The 18,257-nt window shown below is 36.9% G+C and overlaps 1 protein-coding gene across 4 annotated transcripts in view; it reads left to right on the top strand.

The window, feature by feature from the left end:
* Positions 1-18,257, top strand: part of Mlh3 (mutL homolog 3) — a 48,508-nt gene that overhangs the window by 16,498 nt on the left and 13,753 nt on the right. For 2 of the 4 annotated variants that reach the window (XM_048799006.1, XM_015494091.2), the window contains exons 2-7: positions 1,005-4,351; positions 6,740-6,838; positions 7,516-7,601; positions 8,436-8,540; positions 10,228-10,300; positions 16,728-16,799. In XM_048799006.1, the coding sequence (XP_048654963.1) occupies positions 1,066-4,351; positions 6,740-6,838; positions 7,516-7,601; positions 8,436-8,540; positions 10,228-10,300; positions 16,728-16,799 (3,721 nt within the window). In that variant the 5' untranslated portion in view covers positions 1,005-1,065. The remainder of the gene's footprint in view (positions 1-1,004; positions 4,352-6,739; positions 6,839-7,515; positions 7,602-8,435; positions 8,541-10,227; positions 10,301-16,727; positions 16,800-18,257) is intronic. The other 2 variants (XM_048799008.1, XM_048799007.1) reach the window with 2 other exon arrangements.

Below are 18,257 nucleotides of genomic sequence, written 5' to 3'. Positions count from 1 at the left end.
TGAGGCCTGCGAGGCCTGGCAGGAGAGACCCGGCCTGCGGTCTCCTGGCCTTCGTAACTCCGCACTCGCACGACTTGGGCTGTTTCTCCAGGAACCTTGGCTCTGGAAGTCCTGGGATGTAATTAGGAAATCGTTGCTTTGGGTTTAATCAGAATACTTATTAAACACTCACCTCATCCCACCCCACCCTGTATGCTGTCCTCTGCTAAATTAACCATCCGAGGTTCTGCAATTATAAGCCCTGGTTTTACGAGGTTTGGAAAACCAGCCACCTGCAAAGGAGTGCAGCCATGCTTCCCTCTCACTTAAGAAGAATGGGGTCCTTTACTGCTCACAGAACCTTAGTTTTTCCTGCAAGAAAACTTAAAAATCAAAGGCTTATATGCAAAGGAGTTTCTCTGTCTCATCCATTCTGTTCCCAGCCTCTTCCCTGAGGCAACTACGTTTAACCAGTAATAACAACAGTCATCATAATCTCTTAATGCCTGTCTCGATAGAAAAGTTGGTCTTTTTTATTTCCTCCCGTGGCTTTACCTTCCTACTTACAATATCTTAGCACTTCATTATAAGTTTTTCTAAAAGTCATGGTTATTGTGTAATGTATGTTACGAAACTAGCTTGGATTATTTTTTTCATGAATAATTTCTAGCTAATGTTTCTTAGCTGAATTTAATTTAGGCATCTGTTTTTGGTGAAGTGGTTAGAATTTCGAATACTGTCTTTACGGGTCAACATCAAGTTAATTATGATTTCACTTAAGGGCATGTGGGATTTAGAAAGAAGCAATGAAATTATGAGTGCCTCTTTGGATGTTAAGTCCATTGCATCAAGCATTAGTTGTGTGATCTGTCTAGAAATAAGAGGGATAATTTTGTTTTGTTTCATAACTTGGTTTAATAAGAGATTCCATTTACCTCAAATGATATTTCTTCATATAATACTTGAGAGAAATGGATAATGCTGTGTAACTCTGAAACTTTGATAGTGTTTTTTTCCCCCAATAGGCAATTATTTCCATTCAGAGAAGGAAACCAGTGCCTGGCATTCTCATCACCTCTACCTGCCATGATCAAGTGCTTGTCAGTTGAAGTACAAGCCAAATTGCGTTCTGGTTTGACCATAAGCTCTTTAGGCCAATGTGTTGAGGAACTTGTCCTCAACAGTATTGATGCTGAAGCAACATGTGTGGCCATCAGGGTGAATATGGAAACCTTCCAAGTTCAAGTGATAGACAATGGATTTGGGATGGGGATTGATGATGTGGACAAGGTGGGAAATCGTTATTTCACTAGTAAATGCAACTCGCTAGAGGACTTGGAGAACCCAAGGTTTTATGGTTTCCGAGGGGAGGCCTTGGCAAGCATAGCTGACATGGCCAGTGCTGTGGAAATTTCATCCAAGAAAAACAGGACAATGAAAACTTTTGTGAAACTGTTTCAGAATGGAAAAGCCCTAAAAGCTTGTGAAGCTGATTTGACTAGACCAAGTGCAGGGACAACCATAACGGTTCATAACCTATTTTACCATTTACCCGTGAGGAGGAAATGCATGGATCCTAGACTGGAGTTTGAGAAAGTCAGACAGAGGGTAGAAGCTCTCTCACTCATGCACCCTTCTGTTTCTTTCTCTTTGAGAAATGATGTTTCTGGTTCTATGATTCTTCAACTCCCTAAAAGCAAAGACATATGCTCCCGGTTTTGTCAAATTTATGGTTTAGGCAAGTCCCAAAAGTTAAGAGAAATACATTTTAAATACAAAGAGTTTGAGTTTAGTGGCTATATCAGCTCTGAAGCACATTACAATAAGAATATGCAGTTCTTGTTTGTGAACAGAAGACTGGTTTTAAGGACAAAGTTGCATAAACTTATCGACTTTTTATTAAGAAAAGAAAGTACTATATGTAAGCCAAAAAATGGTTCTGCCAGTAGGCAGATGAATTCAAGTCCTCGGCATCGGTCTACCCCAGAACTCCACGGGATATATATCATCAATGTGCAGTGCCAGTTCTGTGAGTATGACGTGTGCATGGAGCCAGCAAAAACTCTGATTGAGTTTCAGAATTGGGATACTCTCTTGGTTTGCATTCAGGAAGGAGTGAAAATGTTTTTAAAGCAAGAAAAATTATTTGTGGAATTATCAGGTGAGGACATTAAAGAATTCAGTGAAGATAATGATTTTAATTTATTCGGTGCTACTCTTCAGAAACATGTGTTCTTAGATGAGAAGCATGACCAGGGCGGTTTCCAGGAAGCGTGTAATAATATTTTGGATTCTTATGAAATGTTTAATTTGCAGTCAAAAGCTGTGAAAAGAAAGGCTACTATAGAAAATATAAACACACAGAATTCTGGGGATTCAGAAGCTATCAGAAGAAAGACAAATGGCTCATTTTTGTACACTTATGAATCAGATGGCCCCAGTCATAGTAATATGACAGAGTTATCATTATACAACAAAGACAGTTGTTGCTTAGAATCAAGGATGTTAGAACAAGAGACAGTTGAAATATCAGAATCAAGAGAAAGTGAGAAACATAAAAAATCTTGCTTGGAACATAACTCTTTAGAAAGTCCATATGGAATCAGTTCAGAAATGTTTTCAAGCCCTTTTCAGATACAACATCACTTTGAGGAGAGTGGAGTAGATTTAGAAGTACAGAAAGAAAGTACAACTGCTAGTGGCATGGCTGCCAACATATTGAAAAACAAAAGAATTCAGAATCAACTTGAGAGATTTGAAGATGCTACTGAAATGGGATGCCAGTCTCTGCCTTTTGAGACAGGATTATTGAGCATACATAGTGCTCAGAGAGAAAAAGAGCCCAGTGATTGTGGAAGAATAAATGTTTTTAGGTATGGACAAGTAAAATTGTGTTCCACTGGCTTTATAACTCATGTCCTTCAAAATGAGCAAACTAAATCAACTGAAGCAGAACATTCATTTAAAAATTATATACGGCCTGGTCCTGCAAGTGCCCAAGAAACATTTGAAAGTAGAACATGTCATTCATTTGAGACTCCAGACATCAAAGGTTTAACCAGCACTCTAAGTAAAGAATCTGCTCAACTGCTGAGCAAAAATTTTTGCAGACAAAATACAAGTTACGGGCTAGAGAACAAACCTAGAGCAAAATGCAAAACTGTTACTGTTTTTCAGGAAGGTGATAAAGAATCACACACAGGTTGCTTATTGCCCGATATATCCTCTTCTTTCCCTTGGTGTAGACAAGTTTCAAATGGTATTAAGAAAACAGATAAATTGATTGGTTCCTCCAAACCTGTAGGCCGAAAGAAGCTAAGCTTGACTTCACAACTAGGATCTTTAGAGAAGTTTAAAAGGCACTATGGAAAAGTTAAAAATCCTGTAGATACAGAAGTGGAAGAAAATAATATTGAAGTTATTACCAATCTCGGTCCTCAAGTCAAACCTGACACTCCACTGAAAGACAAGAACCACTTAGAAAATTCTGACGTCTGTAAAATCACTACTATAAATTGTACCAACTCAAATGGTAGTTGTCAACCAGTAAGTCACATCCTGTGCTCAGAGAAGTTTCCACTTTCCAAAGAAGATTGTTTGGAACTACAGATGCCTTATTTGGAAGAAAGTCCTATAACTCTAATGGAGTTGTCTCACTTGAACAGAAAACCTTCGGATGTTGAGAAGTCACCTGAATCATTGGCCTCTAAATTATCCAGATTGAAGAGCTCTGAAAAAGAGGCTCAAACGATGGAGATTAGGAGTCATTTTATTGAACTTCCAAATTCAGATTCCAGCAGGGAAGACAGTAACTTGTACAGTGGGTTAAACCTAGATTTTTGTGAGTTGTTTAAAAATGAACCTGAAAAAACAGACAGCAGCATCCTCCCAAGGTCAGATACTGTCATTGAGGTTACTGAGGATAATTCCCTCAATGAAGACAGTGAACTGCATTCAGGCAACAACAAAATGGAGAACACTGCAAAACCAGACACTCCTTTGGAGTTACCCCGTAGTGATTCTAAAATTATCGCTCAAGATTCAGATGTTCTCATCAGAGCTTCAAAGCAACAGATAGGAAGTTCTGATTCTCCCAGTGGAATTTTAATGAATCAGATAGAAGATATCATAGCCAACCAAAATGGAATTTGTTCCTGGAGTAAGAAGTCTAAAGGAAGAGCTTGTTCTGAAAACGAAGAGTCAAACACATGTTCTTTGGATTGGCAGCAGCATTTTGATGAAGCCCTGGGAAGAATGGTTTATATTAACAAAGTCACTGGACTTAGCACATTCATTGCTCCTGCTAAGGACATTCAGACTGCTTGTACTAAAGACCTGACAACTGTAGCTGTGGATGTCATACTTGGGAATGGTAAGTAGTGTTCACTGGCATGAAGTACTTTTGAAGATGGGAATAATGGCCAGGAGTAGGGAATTGTCCAAAGAGATGATCTCAGCAGACAGAGTTCTCGAAGACTGATTATAAAACATGTGTTTTATGGTATACGAAAATTCTCCAACACTAAATACAGAAATACAATGAAGGGTTCACCTAGGATGTAAGTGTATGTATACACATCTATGAGTGTGTGTATGTGTAAGAGGAAGGGCAAAACAGCCCATTTTAATGAAAATGGTACTATTTAATAGCCTAGAAGATCCACAGTGCTTCCCTATCCCATTTCCCCCCTTCCTAAACCCATAACTCCTCTAGAAACTTTAAAGAAATGAAAGTTTCTCTCTGTGGCTTCCAGGCTAAGGGTAGAATGATTTTGTAATCATCCTCCATTTTCCAATGAAACCTATGGCTCAGTGCAGTACTATTTTATGAACTTTTTCCCCCAGAAAGTAGCACTTAATCATAAATTTTCAAAATATAGGCTGAATATATACTGTCATAACCATACTTTTCGAGTGTATTTTATTATAATGCATATGGTAATCCACTTGATCTGTTTTGGGTATAAGAAGATGTTATTCTGGAGCATAATAATGTGACTTTTAGATCTTTATGAGGTTACATTAGACCTTGGACTAGAGCTCTAGGTTCTCAGGTCTCAGTCAACAAAGTGACATTGTTTTGGCAATGTGTTGAGAGCCAGATGTTGGAGATGGTAAACCTGCTTTCTGTCTGACTATACTCTTGGCTTTGCACTAGGAGGATAAGTGTTAAAGCTGCATCCGTATTAAAAGTCTTGAATGCTGCAAAAGAATGGATATTATATGAATGTAATTGGAAATTAGCTTATAATTTTTCTTTATGATGATTATATCAAGCAGGGGCCTCTGGCTTTATATAAGTTAAATAAGACCTTTATTTTTCCTTGTTTTACAGTTTTTTCCTTGTGAAAAAAGATAACTTTGGATAGTTTCAAAGTATTCAATAAGAGGAGAAAATGCTTCTCTTTCAGTATTGCTCCCAAGACTATCAAGTTGCTCTTAAGGCAATTTTATGTAGTTTTCAATTTAGGTCATTTTAGACCTGATTTTCACAGAATGCTTATCAGAAGTAAATTTAAGGCACCAACACCTCATCTTCCTGAAATGCAACTGCTTCTGATATGGTGCCAAGAGATAGTTGGGTTACATTCAACTGCAGATGATTATTGCCAAAACAAAAGGGAAAGTCTTAGCTGCCATACTCAACATAAACATTTGCTCCTGCTAATTAAATCTAGATGTTTAAACACTTCAATCCACTTAACTTTTTGGAATAGTTTTTCTTTTAATGAACTTTTTGAAGGTCATGTTAACTGATAGTTTCCTAATGAAGAATATCTTTGTATAGAAACAAGTTCATAACAAGATGATTCCTCAGCACCCTCCACTCACGTGGAATGTTACCTTTCTGGAAATAGTTTGTGCACAGTGGTGCATTAGGACATGGTTGAACCAAAAATAAAAATGTTACATGAGATAATTTCTGTTGAACTGGGGATTGAACCCAGGAGCTCTCAACCATTGAGCCCATATCCCCAAACCTTTTTTATATTCTATTTAGAGACAGGGTTTCACTAAATTGCTGAGGCTGGCTTCGAACTTTGATTCTTCTGCCTTTGCTTCCTGAATCTCTGAGATTATAGGCATGTACCACCATGCCCACAAGAAATTATTAAGAAGTAAATTTTATTGTGTAGAAGAGAGGATACTTTATAAAGGTAATTTTTTTGTGGGCGGGGGGACCATGTGTTGAACCCAGAGATCTTAATCACTGAGCTATATCCCCAGCCCTTTTTATTTTTTATTTTGAGACAGGGTCTTGCTACGTTGCTTAGGGCCTTGCTAAATTGCTGAGGCTGTCTTTAAATTTCTGACCCTCCACCCTCAGCTTCCTTAATTGCTAGGATTATAGGTGTGCGGCCACCATACCTGGCAACATTGTAGGATAATTAGCAACATTCCTGGCCTTCATCTGCTAGATGCCAGAAGCACCCTTCACTCAAGTTGTGACAATGAAAAAATGTCTCAGACATTGCTGAGTACTCCCACCCTATGCAAAATTGTCTCCCATTGAGAATCACTGTGACCTTAGTGTCTTCACTCTGTCTGGTATAGATGAATAATTGGACTAAACATTAATATGGATGCCTAAATTAGCAGATTAATTTCATTAAAGAGCTTCTGATTCTCAAGCTAGTGTTTACTAGTCTGCTTTATGTCTTCATTCAGTTTGTAGAGAAAGAAATTTATGTGATTTAATTTTTAATAGTTTATTTGTATGTTGAGTTTAAATTTCTAGGTTTTTCTTTTTGATATTTAGGGTCTCAGTACAGATGTCATCCTTTTAGAAGCAACCTTGTTCTTCCTTTCCTTCCAAGAGCTCGGGAAGAGAGGACTGTGCTGAGGCAGAATAACAGAGGTGGGGGCACTACATTTCTGGGACACCTCTTATACACCTACTACCTAATGCAAAAAACAAAGCAGGGTTGCATTATTAAGCCTGATCAGTGCCAGCTGTGTCTTACTGGAACCAGGAACTCCCTGCAGCCCTATTTAACAGCAGAACTAAGTAATTCAGTGCATGCATTTAGATCAGAAATTACTTTTCCAGACTTGAGGTCAGTACTGGGTGATTATGCATAGTCTGTGGTGTCTTGTGATTGAGGAAATGTTTTGTTATTTTTAAAGATTGGAGTTGCACTCCAAGTTATAGTAGTTTGATCTAAGCAAAACTTTTTGGAAAAAGTTACAGACATTTTTGTTTGTTTGTTTGTTTGTTTGTTTCTAAAAATAAAAAGTGTATTTTTACCTAAAGGCAGTGAGGCTACTATTTTGAACCATAGTTTCTTCTGGACTTGTATTCGGAAATCTTGCTATCAGTTTGGAGAAAGTCTATAATGTCAGAAGTTACAGTCACAACTCTAGTTTTAAAAGTAACATACTTAGAGATATAGTCTAGCAAACTCTGAACATTTGTAGAATATTGGAATAATATGTCTGATCCTTAGTCTTGAGGCTGCAACCAAACAGGACAGACTATTCATTCTTTTTTCCTGAGCTTCATGATGCCAGCTTCACCTGTCTCCTTTGTCTTAGATGCTGTGGATGATGCTGTTGGTAGTGAATCCCTTCAGTCTTTGTTTTCAGAATGGGACAATCCAGTGTTTGCCCGTTACCCAGAGGTAGGTCTGTAGCAATTTTTATTTGCCTGTTATTTTAATTTGAATTTCATTTAAGCTGGGTATGGGCATGAATAGCTATACTAATTTGTAATTATGAATGGAAACTAGGCATGTTTCCAAATGATTTATTTGGAAATTAATTTTTAACGTAGAGAGGAGGAATCATCATTTTGGAAATTCAGGCAATTTGAATTAAATGTGTATAATCAGTGTGCATCAAGTGAATGCATTTACCCTGACCTACAGCTTTAGTAAAATATTCAGAGTGATGATAATAAAAGCATCATTAGATAAAGCAGTGAATCTTCTATTGGACAACAGTTCATTGTTGGACCTGGGTACATGTTCTGTTCTCACTGCATTATCACAGAATGTTCTATGTGTGTTAATGAGGGTGTATAATAGGTGAACATTTGAATACTGATTCTTCAGTTAAGCTATCTTTAAGGACTTGATCATGGAGTATAGACAAAGTGTTCTGAAACAATATTGGTTTTTGTCAGTTATTTTGTTTATGAACAAAAAAATGTTAAGGGAAAACTGGGGAATGAAATTCACCAAATTATATTGTTATATCATGTGATTTAAAATGTGATGATGAATTCCATTATTGTGTATACTTATAATGCACCAATAAAAATTGTTAGTTAAGACTAATTCTTGGGACATTTTTAATCTATAAATTCCCTGAGTTCAACCCACCTTTTTTAGATTATTTGAAATTGAATGCTTTTAAAGGATTTTGAAATCTGGTAAAACAGACATAAAAAATCAAATTTATGTCTGTAGATTTAAAAAATTAAAATTTAAATGATGGTTTTGATGTCTCCCTAGGTTGCTGTTGATGTAAGCAGTGGCCAGGCTGAGAGCTTAGCAGTTAAAATTCACAACATCTTATATCCCTATCGTTTCACCAAAGAAATGATTCATTCAATGCAGGTAAAAATTGACTTTGTAATCAAACTACACTAGCTCTTGTGAAATTGGAATAATTTAATAATTGAGACCACATTTGCCGAAGCACTTGGGGCTTATTTTGTTTGTTAATTTTTATTTGTTTTTTGTTCTGGGGCTTTTACCCAAGGGTGCTTAGCCACTGAGCCATATCCCCCAGCTCTTTTAATTTTTTTTAATTTTGAGATAGGGTCTCTCTAAGTTGCTTAAGGCCTTGTTAAATTACTAAGGCTAGCTTCGAACTTGCAATCCTGTTGCCTTAGCCTCCCAGAGTCTGGAGATTACAGGTGTGCATTACCACACCCAGCTGTTTGTTAAGTTTTATTGTACCTTTTATCATCAGAAGTAAAAGCAAGGGATTAATTATAATTACAAAGAAAGAAATGTCCTTAATAGTGTAAACAGGTTTGAAGGTAATGAATTATAGATTCAGGCTTACAGTTTCAAGGAATATTAACACATTTCTATAGAGAATTATATGTAGATTTTATGTGTGTGTGTGTGTGTGTGTGTGTATCTGTATTTCAGGAAGGGTAAATTGAACCAAAAGGTACTTTATCACTGAAGTAAGTCCTCATCAGTCCCCCCAACCCCGCTCTTTTATTAAGACTGGATCTCATTAAATTGCTTAGGGCCTCACTAAATTGCTGATGCTGGCCTTTAACTTGGGATCCTTCTGCCTCAGCCTCCCAAGTCATGCAACACTGGGCCTGGCTTGATTTTTATATTAATTGATAGGTCAACAAATATCAACAAATAATTTGTAAATCAATACTGTCCTTTACTGGGCAATAATGCATTTTTTAAAAAATGACCCTCTATTGTGTGGGGCTACAAAGACTTAGGGAACCCCAGACTGATGAGTTCCATTAACCAAAGGGACCCCTCGTGTCATCTGCTTTTCTGTTTTGCTCTCTATGGCTCTCTTAGCCTCCTTGATTTCCAGTTTGGAAACAAATTAGGGATCCAGATAGAAATAAGGGAACTCCCAATGTGGCATTGACCTGGTATTGAAGCAAGGAGCAGTTGGTTATGAAACAGACCCTGGACAGTGGAATAGGCTAAGGGATTTGGGGGGGGGGGGTGCCTCAGATATCTGGACAGAGAGGAGCCATCAAGGTCTGAAGTTATCAGGGGCTTTTTACTGTTTTAATAGAGTAACTCTTCCAGAATGGTTTTTCTTGCTTTCACATAAACTTTAAAAAGTTATTTTAGTTCTATTTGTTAGCAATCTGTGGTTATATTAATAATACTCTGGCCATATTACTTATTACTAAGAATCACTCTGTTGGGAAATTTTCTCATCTACTCTAAAGAGTTATTAGTCTGTTTCTCTTACATGCTTTTTTTGGTCTTCCTTTGTGGTCTCCCTCTTTTCATATCTTATGATCACTCTACTTGCACATTCTCTCTCTCTCCTGATACTGGGGATAGAACCCAGGGTTGTGCACGTGCTAAGCTAGCTCTGTACCATCGAGCTACATCCTCAGCCTAATTTGTTCATATTTTTTACCTTTCTTAAGGATTCCCTCAGGTTTGGCAGCACCTTATCTCAGTCTTAGATATGAATGTTATAATGTAAACTACTCTAAAATACAGTTTTGTGTCCTATGCAGATGAGACTTTGTTAATTTTTATTTAGCATTGTACCATTTCTTTGAATGTATGGCAGGTTCTTCAGCAAGTGGATAACAAGTTTATTGCCTGTTTAATGAGCACTAAGACTGAAGAGAATGACAAAGCAGGTAAGAATGGAGGTTAGCCTCAATTAATAAGCCAGCTAATTTTCTGATAACTTCTTTTTTTTCAAATTACTTTACTAGGTGATAACTTCTTTTAAGGTAATTTTTAGTATACAATGCAATTTCAATGATTTGGATAGATGAAGAAAAACTCTCTAAATTAAGAATATTATGAGGGGCTAGGCATGTGGCTCAAGCAGTGGCGAGCTCGCCTGGCATGCGTGCGGCCCGGATTCGATCCTCACCACCACCACATATGCCGAAGACTAAAAAATAAATATTAAAAAATACTCCCTCTCTTTAAAAAAAAAATTAAAAAAAAGAATATTATGAAATAGCAGTTTTAAATACATTTAGTTTTATGTACATACACATGTATCATAAATAAGACACAGATTAAACTATTAATAGTAGCTGCCTCGGGAGTAAAAATGGGGGTGGGCAAAGGGGGAAATTTAATCTTTTACTCTAAAATATTTTATATTGTTAACTTTTTCATAACATTTCTATATTTTCCCTCTATAATAATAGAAAGCTTATATAATAAACCCTGTTAGATTTATCAAGAGTTATTCAGAATCACTTGATGACCTGATTTAATGAAAAAATAATAGTTCATACAGAACTTTAACTTATACAGCATATACTAAATGCCTGCCCCAGGCCCTAGGGATACAATGATTGGGAAACGTAAGTATGAGGAGTAACAATTACACAAACACATAGTTTTAACTGTAGTTCTTGTTATGAAGGAGAAATAGAAGATGCTGTAAGAGCTTGTTTTGTCAGGGAGGTCAGAGAAATGTTCTTGGTGAAATAAGGTCTGAAATATGAGTATGAGTTAACTAGGTTTAGAAGATGGGGAATAATGTACACAAGTTGTGATTTCTTCCCCTTTAGCAGGAGCGGCTGGAGATGAGGCTCAGAGAAGTAGCTAGGAACCAGATAGTCAATGCCAGTTACTAGCTTTAATTTGTCCCGACACTGATTTGGAATGATTTGAAAGGTGATTGTTTTTTTTTAATTATTTGTTTTTTGATGTTGATTTGGGGGCAGTTTGTGTCACATCATATTGCATTTTGAAAAGATTGTTCTGGGTTTTTAGAGTGAAGAGTGGATTTTGAGTTCCAATAACTCCAAGAAGAATACAAGGAGGACATTACAATATCTAAGGAATGGTGGTAGCTGGGACCAGGGTAGGCTAGGGAGAAATGAATGCATTGGGAAAATGTTTAGGAATCAACAGGGCTTGGTGATGGATTTCTAGTTTTCTGGCCTACATAGCTAAGTGGACAATGTTACAAAACCAAGTTGGAGATGTAGCAGGCTTATAGGGGGACAATGTGGTATAAAAATCATGAGTTAGTCTAACTTCTCTTTGAAATATTCCAGATGAGATGTCAAGAATGTTTCTGTATTACAGGTGTTACATTAGAGATGTGCTCTGACCTGACGATATTAATTTGAGTTGTCAGCATAAAGCTTATCATTGAAATCCTGGATATAAACTTTATCTCCTAGAAAAAGAGTAGTGATTGAGGAGAGGTCCTGAATCTAGAATGATTCCAACATTTAACAGCTAAGTAGAAAAGTGTGAACCAGCAAAAGAGATTGTCAACGAACAGCAAGTAAAATAGTGAGAAAACAGAAAGTTATGTTGCAAAGCCAAGACTTTGTGCCAAATACTGCTGAGATGTTTAATAAGATGAGGATGTTTAGTAAGAAGACTGATTTTGTGACAGTGATCAGCAAATGAGAGCTTTTGAGAGGAGAGGAAAAATGCTGATGGTACTAATGGAGACTGTGAGGGAGAGACTCAATCTGTGATTTGGAAGTGAGAGACCAAGGAGGGTGAGGGTATGGGTGAGACAAGACTTTTTTTTGGGGGGGGGGGTACCAGGGATTGAACTCAGGGGCACTGAGCCACATCCCCAGCCATATTTTGTATTTTATTTAGAGACAGGGTCTCACTGAGTTGTTTAGCGCCTCACCGTTGCTGAGGCTGGCTTTGAACTCGCGATTCTCATGTCTCAGCCTCCCAAGCTGCTAGAATTACAGGCGTGCACCACTGCACCCAGCAAGACAAGACTTTTTAATGAAAGAATCTTAAGTGTAATTACGGTAGTCACCCCCCTCCCTTTTAAAATATTTGTTTTAGTTGTTGAAGACCTTTATTTTATTTATTTATATGTGGTGCTGAGAATCGAACCCAGTGCCTCACACATGCCAGGCAAGTGTGCTACCACTGAGCCCCATTTCAGTAGTCACCCCTTTTCTGTGGTTTCACTTTCTGCAATTTCAGTTACCCACAATCAACCAAGGTCAGAATATATTAAGTGAAAAATTCCGGAAATAAACCATTTATAAGTTTTAAATTTCATTCTACTTTGCATCTTCTTCTATCCCATCCAGGATGTGAATTGTCTCTTTGTCCAGTGTATCCACAATGTGTATACTACCTGCCTATTCGTTGCTTGGTAGCAGTTTCCATTATCAGATTGACTGTGATGGTATCACAGTGCTTATGTTCAAGTAATCTTTATTTTATTTGATAATGGCTCCATAGTGCAAGAGTAGGGATGCTGGCAATTTTATTATAATATATTGTTATAACTGTTCTATTTTATTATTAGTTATTATTGTTAATCTCTTATTGTGCCTAATTTACAAATTAAACTTTCTCAGAGGCTTATATGTATGGAAAAAATCATAGTACCTACAGGATTTGGTAAAATCTGCAATTCCAAGCATCCACTGGGAGTCTTGAAACATGTACTTTGTGGGCAGGAGAAGACTGGTATAAGGAATGCTAAATAGTGCAAGGTTCCCAAAAAGACCCGAGTGGCAGATAACCCTGAGTAGCAGTGGAGGGTTGGCTCTAGATTTGTAGACTTACGAGTAAGTGCCTCTAAAGTTTGAGAGCATTTAATTCTCTTTGTGTAAGTGTGGTATACATACACAATAGAAAGAGAATAAAATTATGGCATATGCAGGTAAATGGATACAATTGGAGAATATCATGTTAAGCGAAGTAAACCAATTCCAAAAAACCAAAAGCCAAATGTTTTCTCTGATTGGGGGATGCTGATCCATAATGGGGTGGGAGGCGGCGTGGGAAGGAAGAATGGAGGAACTTTGGATTGAGCAAAGGGAGGGTGGCGAGGGGAGAGGGTATGGGGCAGGAAAGATTGTGGAATGAGATGGATATCATTACCCTATGTACATGTATGATTGTACAAATGGTGCGACTTTACATCATGTATAGAGAGTTGAAAAGTTGTGCTCCATTTGTGTACAGTGAATTGAAATACATTCTAAGTAGAATAAATTTAAAACTAAGTAGAATAAATTTAAAAAATTCTCTTTTACCTTGTTTAATATATGTCAGAGGTCATAGATCAAAGGCAGATTAACCTAAAGTTCTATCAAAATTATCATGAATTATAATATAGTTTTACCATACCTAGAAAATTAATAGATTTTTCTCCTTTTTTTTTTTTTTTTGGAGTGGTACTGTGGATTTAACTCAAGGGCACTCTACCACTGAGCTACACCCCCACTTTTTTTTTTTTTTTTAATTTTGAGATTGGGTCACACTAAGTTGATTAGACTGGCCTTGAAACTACAGTCTTCCTGCCTCAGCTTCCAGAGACACTGGGATTATAAGCATGCGCCACTGTGCCTGCTCACGCATGCTAGGCAAGTACTCTACCACTGAGCTATGTCTCCAGCCCCCTTTTTAGGGCCACCTTTTTTTTTTTTTTTTTTTGGTGGGTGTGTGTGGTGCTAGGTATTGAACCCAGGGCCTTGTGCCTGTCAGACAAGCACTGTACCAACTAAGCCGTATCTCCAGCCCCATCCAGCCCCTTTTTCAAATTTTATTTTGAGACAGGGTCTCCCTGAATTGCTGCAGCAGGCCTTGAACTTTTCAATGCTCCTGCCTCAGCCTTGAAAGTAGCTGGGATTACAGGCATGCATCACTGACTTCTTTGTTGCAGGTACCAAGGGCATTATAGATGGTACTCAAGATGGGTGTAACCACAAAATCTTCAGATGTTCAAAGAAGCAAAAGGAACTATTGAAATTTCTCTTAAGAGTCTATATTAATATTGTTAGATACTACCAGAGTATCTCTTGTAAAAGGGTAAATATTTATATGCTGTTAAAAGAAACCAGAGTACAAGAATGCTCTTAAATATATTTTTCTAAATCAAAATGCAAGTATTTTTTCATAAACACCAAATGCAACCTATTCCTTGATTTAATTTTGATATTTTCATATTTTTAATGGATAAATTGACAGTGTGTTCACCGAGTGGTGAAATACCAGGAAAGTCTTTACTCCTGTGGTCAATTATTCTTTTAAATTATAATGAAACAAATTCCAGGTTTGGCATTTTATGATGCATGTTTCTGCTTACAATAAAATATAGTTGTTCACTTATGACACCCTAAAGAATAAGGATTCAGGGACTGGGGCTGTGGCTCAGAAGTAAAGTGCTCGCCTACCATGTGTGAGGCACCGGGTTCTATCCTCAGCACCACATAAAAATAAAAAAATAAAATAATAAAGATATTGTGTCAACCTATAACTAAAAAATAAATATTAAAAAAAGAATAAGGATTCATTCATTTATCCTATAAATGTTTATTGAGTGCCTACAATGTGCCAGGTGCTGTTTTATGTGCTGAGAATGTAATAGATAAAAATCTCTGTTCTCTTGAAGCTTCCATCCTGTTGGATTGGAATATCAAAAATGTAGCTTCCATCATGAGTATTTATCTTCTACATTCTGCTTCATTCAAGAAATGGAAGACATCAAGAACACTATGTAGGGGCTGGGGTTGTGGCTTAGTGGTAGAACACTCGCCTAGCATGTGCGGGGTGCTTGGTTTGATCCCCAGCACCACATAAAAATAAAAATAAAAATAAAGGTATTGTGTCCAACTATAACTAAAACAAAACTTTTTTTGAGAAGAAAAACTATTTCTCTAGTCAGGTGGAGGCTGGGTTGCAGAGGGTCTTGGTTATTCACATTGGGTTCAGTTCCAACTTTGAGGTTACTCCTTCACAGTTTAAGATTTATTCCATCGTTTTGCTCAAAACAGGATATTCAGTATTCATCAAAACCGGCTGGTGTTCCTCCTATCCTCAAAGGAGTTTAAAATTCAACATTTTAGAGGTTGTTCTTGTGGTTGAACATGCTGTCGGAAAATGTAAAAAAAAAAATTCTTTTTTTTCTTCTTTTAATCTTAAGCTCCTGTGCCATGAATTTGATAGTGCCATAGAAATTATTTTAATCTCTTGTAGAAATAGGAAAAATAGACACTAATCACTTTGATTAAAAGCATAAATCTCCACCAGTTGGCCAAAAATAGCAAATTGCAAGCTAAAAAATGAGAGCCCAAAGACCTGCTCTTCAAAAGTGAGACCTGTAGACAGGATCAGCTGGAAGTTTGTTAAATTGCAGAAGCTTGTGTATCACCACTAACCTAAATCAGAATTTGCATTTCAGTAAGATCCCAGGTAACATGTATGCCTCCAAAGGCATACATGTTCAAGAAGCCTGTCTAAAGCAGCCAGTGGGCAAATCCAGACATTGCCTGTTTCTGAATAACCAGAGAGATAAGAATGGCTATGTTATGACGTGGTTGAAAAGCAAAAAAAAAGAATATTTATTGACACAGTAAAATTATATGGAATTCTTATTTCAGTGTCCTTAAACAAAGTTTTACAGGAATACAGCTATAATATTCACATTTTGTCTGTGACGACTTCTACTTAAACTGAAGGGTAGCCATGACAGATATCATTTGACCCCAAAAGCTTAAAATATTTCCTCTCTGCCCCTTCATAGGAAAAAAAAATAAAAATTCTAAAGTGTACAAGAAATACATTCTTCATGAGTTGCTGATTATAATAATGTCTTTTTTTTTTAAAGAGCGAGAGAGAGAGAGAGAGTTTTTTAATATTTATTTTTCAGTTCTCGGCGGACACAACATCTTTGTATGTGGTGCTGAGGATCGAACCCGGTCCGTGAGCATGCCAGGCGAGCGCACTACCACTTGAGCCACATCCCCAGCCCTATAATAATGTCTTAATGACTCTTTTTTGTATTAAGGTTGAATATATAAAGCAAAATTTGTATTTAAACATTAGGAAATGTAGAACTTTGTTTTATAAATGAAATACAGACGAACTAAAGAGTTTTTTTTTTTTTTTTTTTTAATCAGGGATAAATTTATTGTTCTCCCCACAATTTCTCTTTTTTAGGAAATAAAAGGTACCATTGTTGTCACATAGTATACTCTCATGCTTATATTGTTAAATAGGTTGAATGAAACTTTTTCTTCCCCTCCCTCAACATAATGATTATTTTAATCTTGATCTGAGAATTGGAACCTCCAGTTATCCTTATTGATCTTGTAGGTGGAAACCTGCTAATCTTGGTGGACCAGCACGCTGCCCATGAGCGCATCCGTTTGGAGCAGCTTATTACCAGTAAGGATCTCTCTGCAACTAGAAAAGATTTGAGATACCCCAGCAGAATTAGTATAGCTGAAAGTTTTTCTCAGTGGAACTATTGTGAGGAAACATGCATTGTATGTTAGAAAAATGAAGCTGAAGTCCTTCACTTTTTTTTTTTATAACTGGAATGTAATAGTTTAGTTTATTAATACTTACTTGGTCAAAGGCATATTTGCTATATGTTATTATCCACCCAGCAGTACCTAAGGTCTGGGCTAATTTTGAGGGGGGTTGAACCCAGGGGGGCTTTACTACTGAACTACATTTCCGGCCCTTTTTATTTTTTATTTTGAGACAGAGTCCTTTAAGTTGCAGAGGCTTGCCTGAACTTTTGATCCTCCTGCCTCAGCCTCTTGACCTGCGGGAGTTGTATGTCTCTAGGCTAATTTATTATGGCATTCAGCACCAAGATGTGCCTCTTTTCCCACATGATCTTGGTATACCTTCTTCAAGTTCAGCAGGCAAAGAACAGCAGCTCAGAAGGCCAAATATATTGTTTTTATTTTAAAATAAAATTTGTTATTTAATAGTTAGTTTAACCAAATTCAATTATAAAGGCATAAGAAGAAATATAATGTTTCCTTTATACCCTTGTCCCCATCCTAGCTCATGTCTCTTCCCCACAGGCAACCAAATATTAATAATTAATAATAAAATAATGTGTGTCTTTCCAAAGTCAACATATGCTTTTTAATTTTTGCTACACATGTTTGTCTTCATGAGGCAGCATGTTCAACCAGGTGGTAAAATACCAGCAAAATCTTTACTCCTGTGGTCAAGTAATGAAAAACCTTAATATCAAAGAATTAGTGAAGAATCTAGGGAACTGTTTCATAGGCTAGACTGGCAATGGTATTACCACTATTTTCACTTTTTCTTATAAAATATTGGGAAAGATAAAATAAAAACCATCTTAGAAAAACTTTTGCCATTTGAGAAGAAAGCTGATGGATTCTCTTCAGAGACTGGGAAACCCTTCTGATGCACAGAAGAGCCTTCTTGAGCTATAGGATGGCAAACCCATATATTTGCCCAGGAATCTACATTACGCACCTCTATTATTTAAATCACATTTACTGCCAGGTGTAGTGAAGCACCTATAATGCCAATGACTCATTAGGCTGAGGCAGGGGGATTGAAAATTTGAGGACAGCCTCAGTAATTTAGTGAGGCTCTCAGCAATTTAGAGAGACCCTGATTCGAAAAATAAAAAGGATTAGGGATGTAGCTCTGTGGTAAAGTGCCCCTGAGTTCAATTCCTAGGAACAAAAACAAAAACACCCTCACATATATCATCTACAGGAACATTGAATTGTTTGTTTGAATGTGAAAATTAAATCTTATACTCCTTACTTTTGGAAAATACTACTCAAATGAGTAAACTGACTGTATATTTCCTAGTTTGACTTTAATAATGGAAATCCAAAGTAC

Source organism: Marmota marmota, unplaced genomic scaffold, assembly GCF_001458135.2.
Source record: "Marmota marmota marmota unplaced genomic scaffold, marMar, whole genome shotgun sequence".
In the NCBI taxonomy this organism is placed as follows: domain Eukaryota; kingdom Metazoa; phylum Chordata; class Mammalia; order Rodentia; family Sciuridae; genus Marmota; species Marmota marmota.
This window is presented reverse-complemented; position numbering and strand designations above follow the sequence as displayed.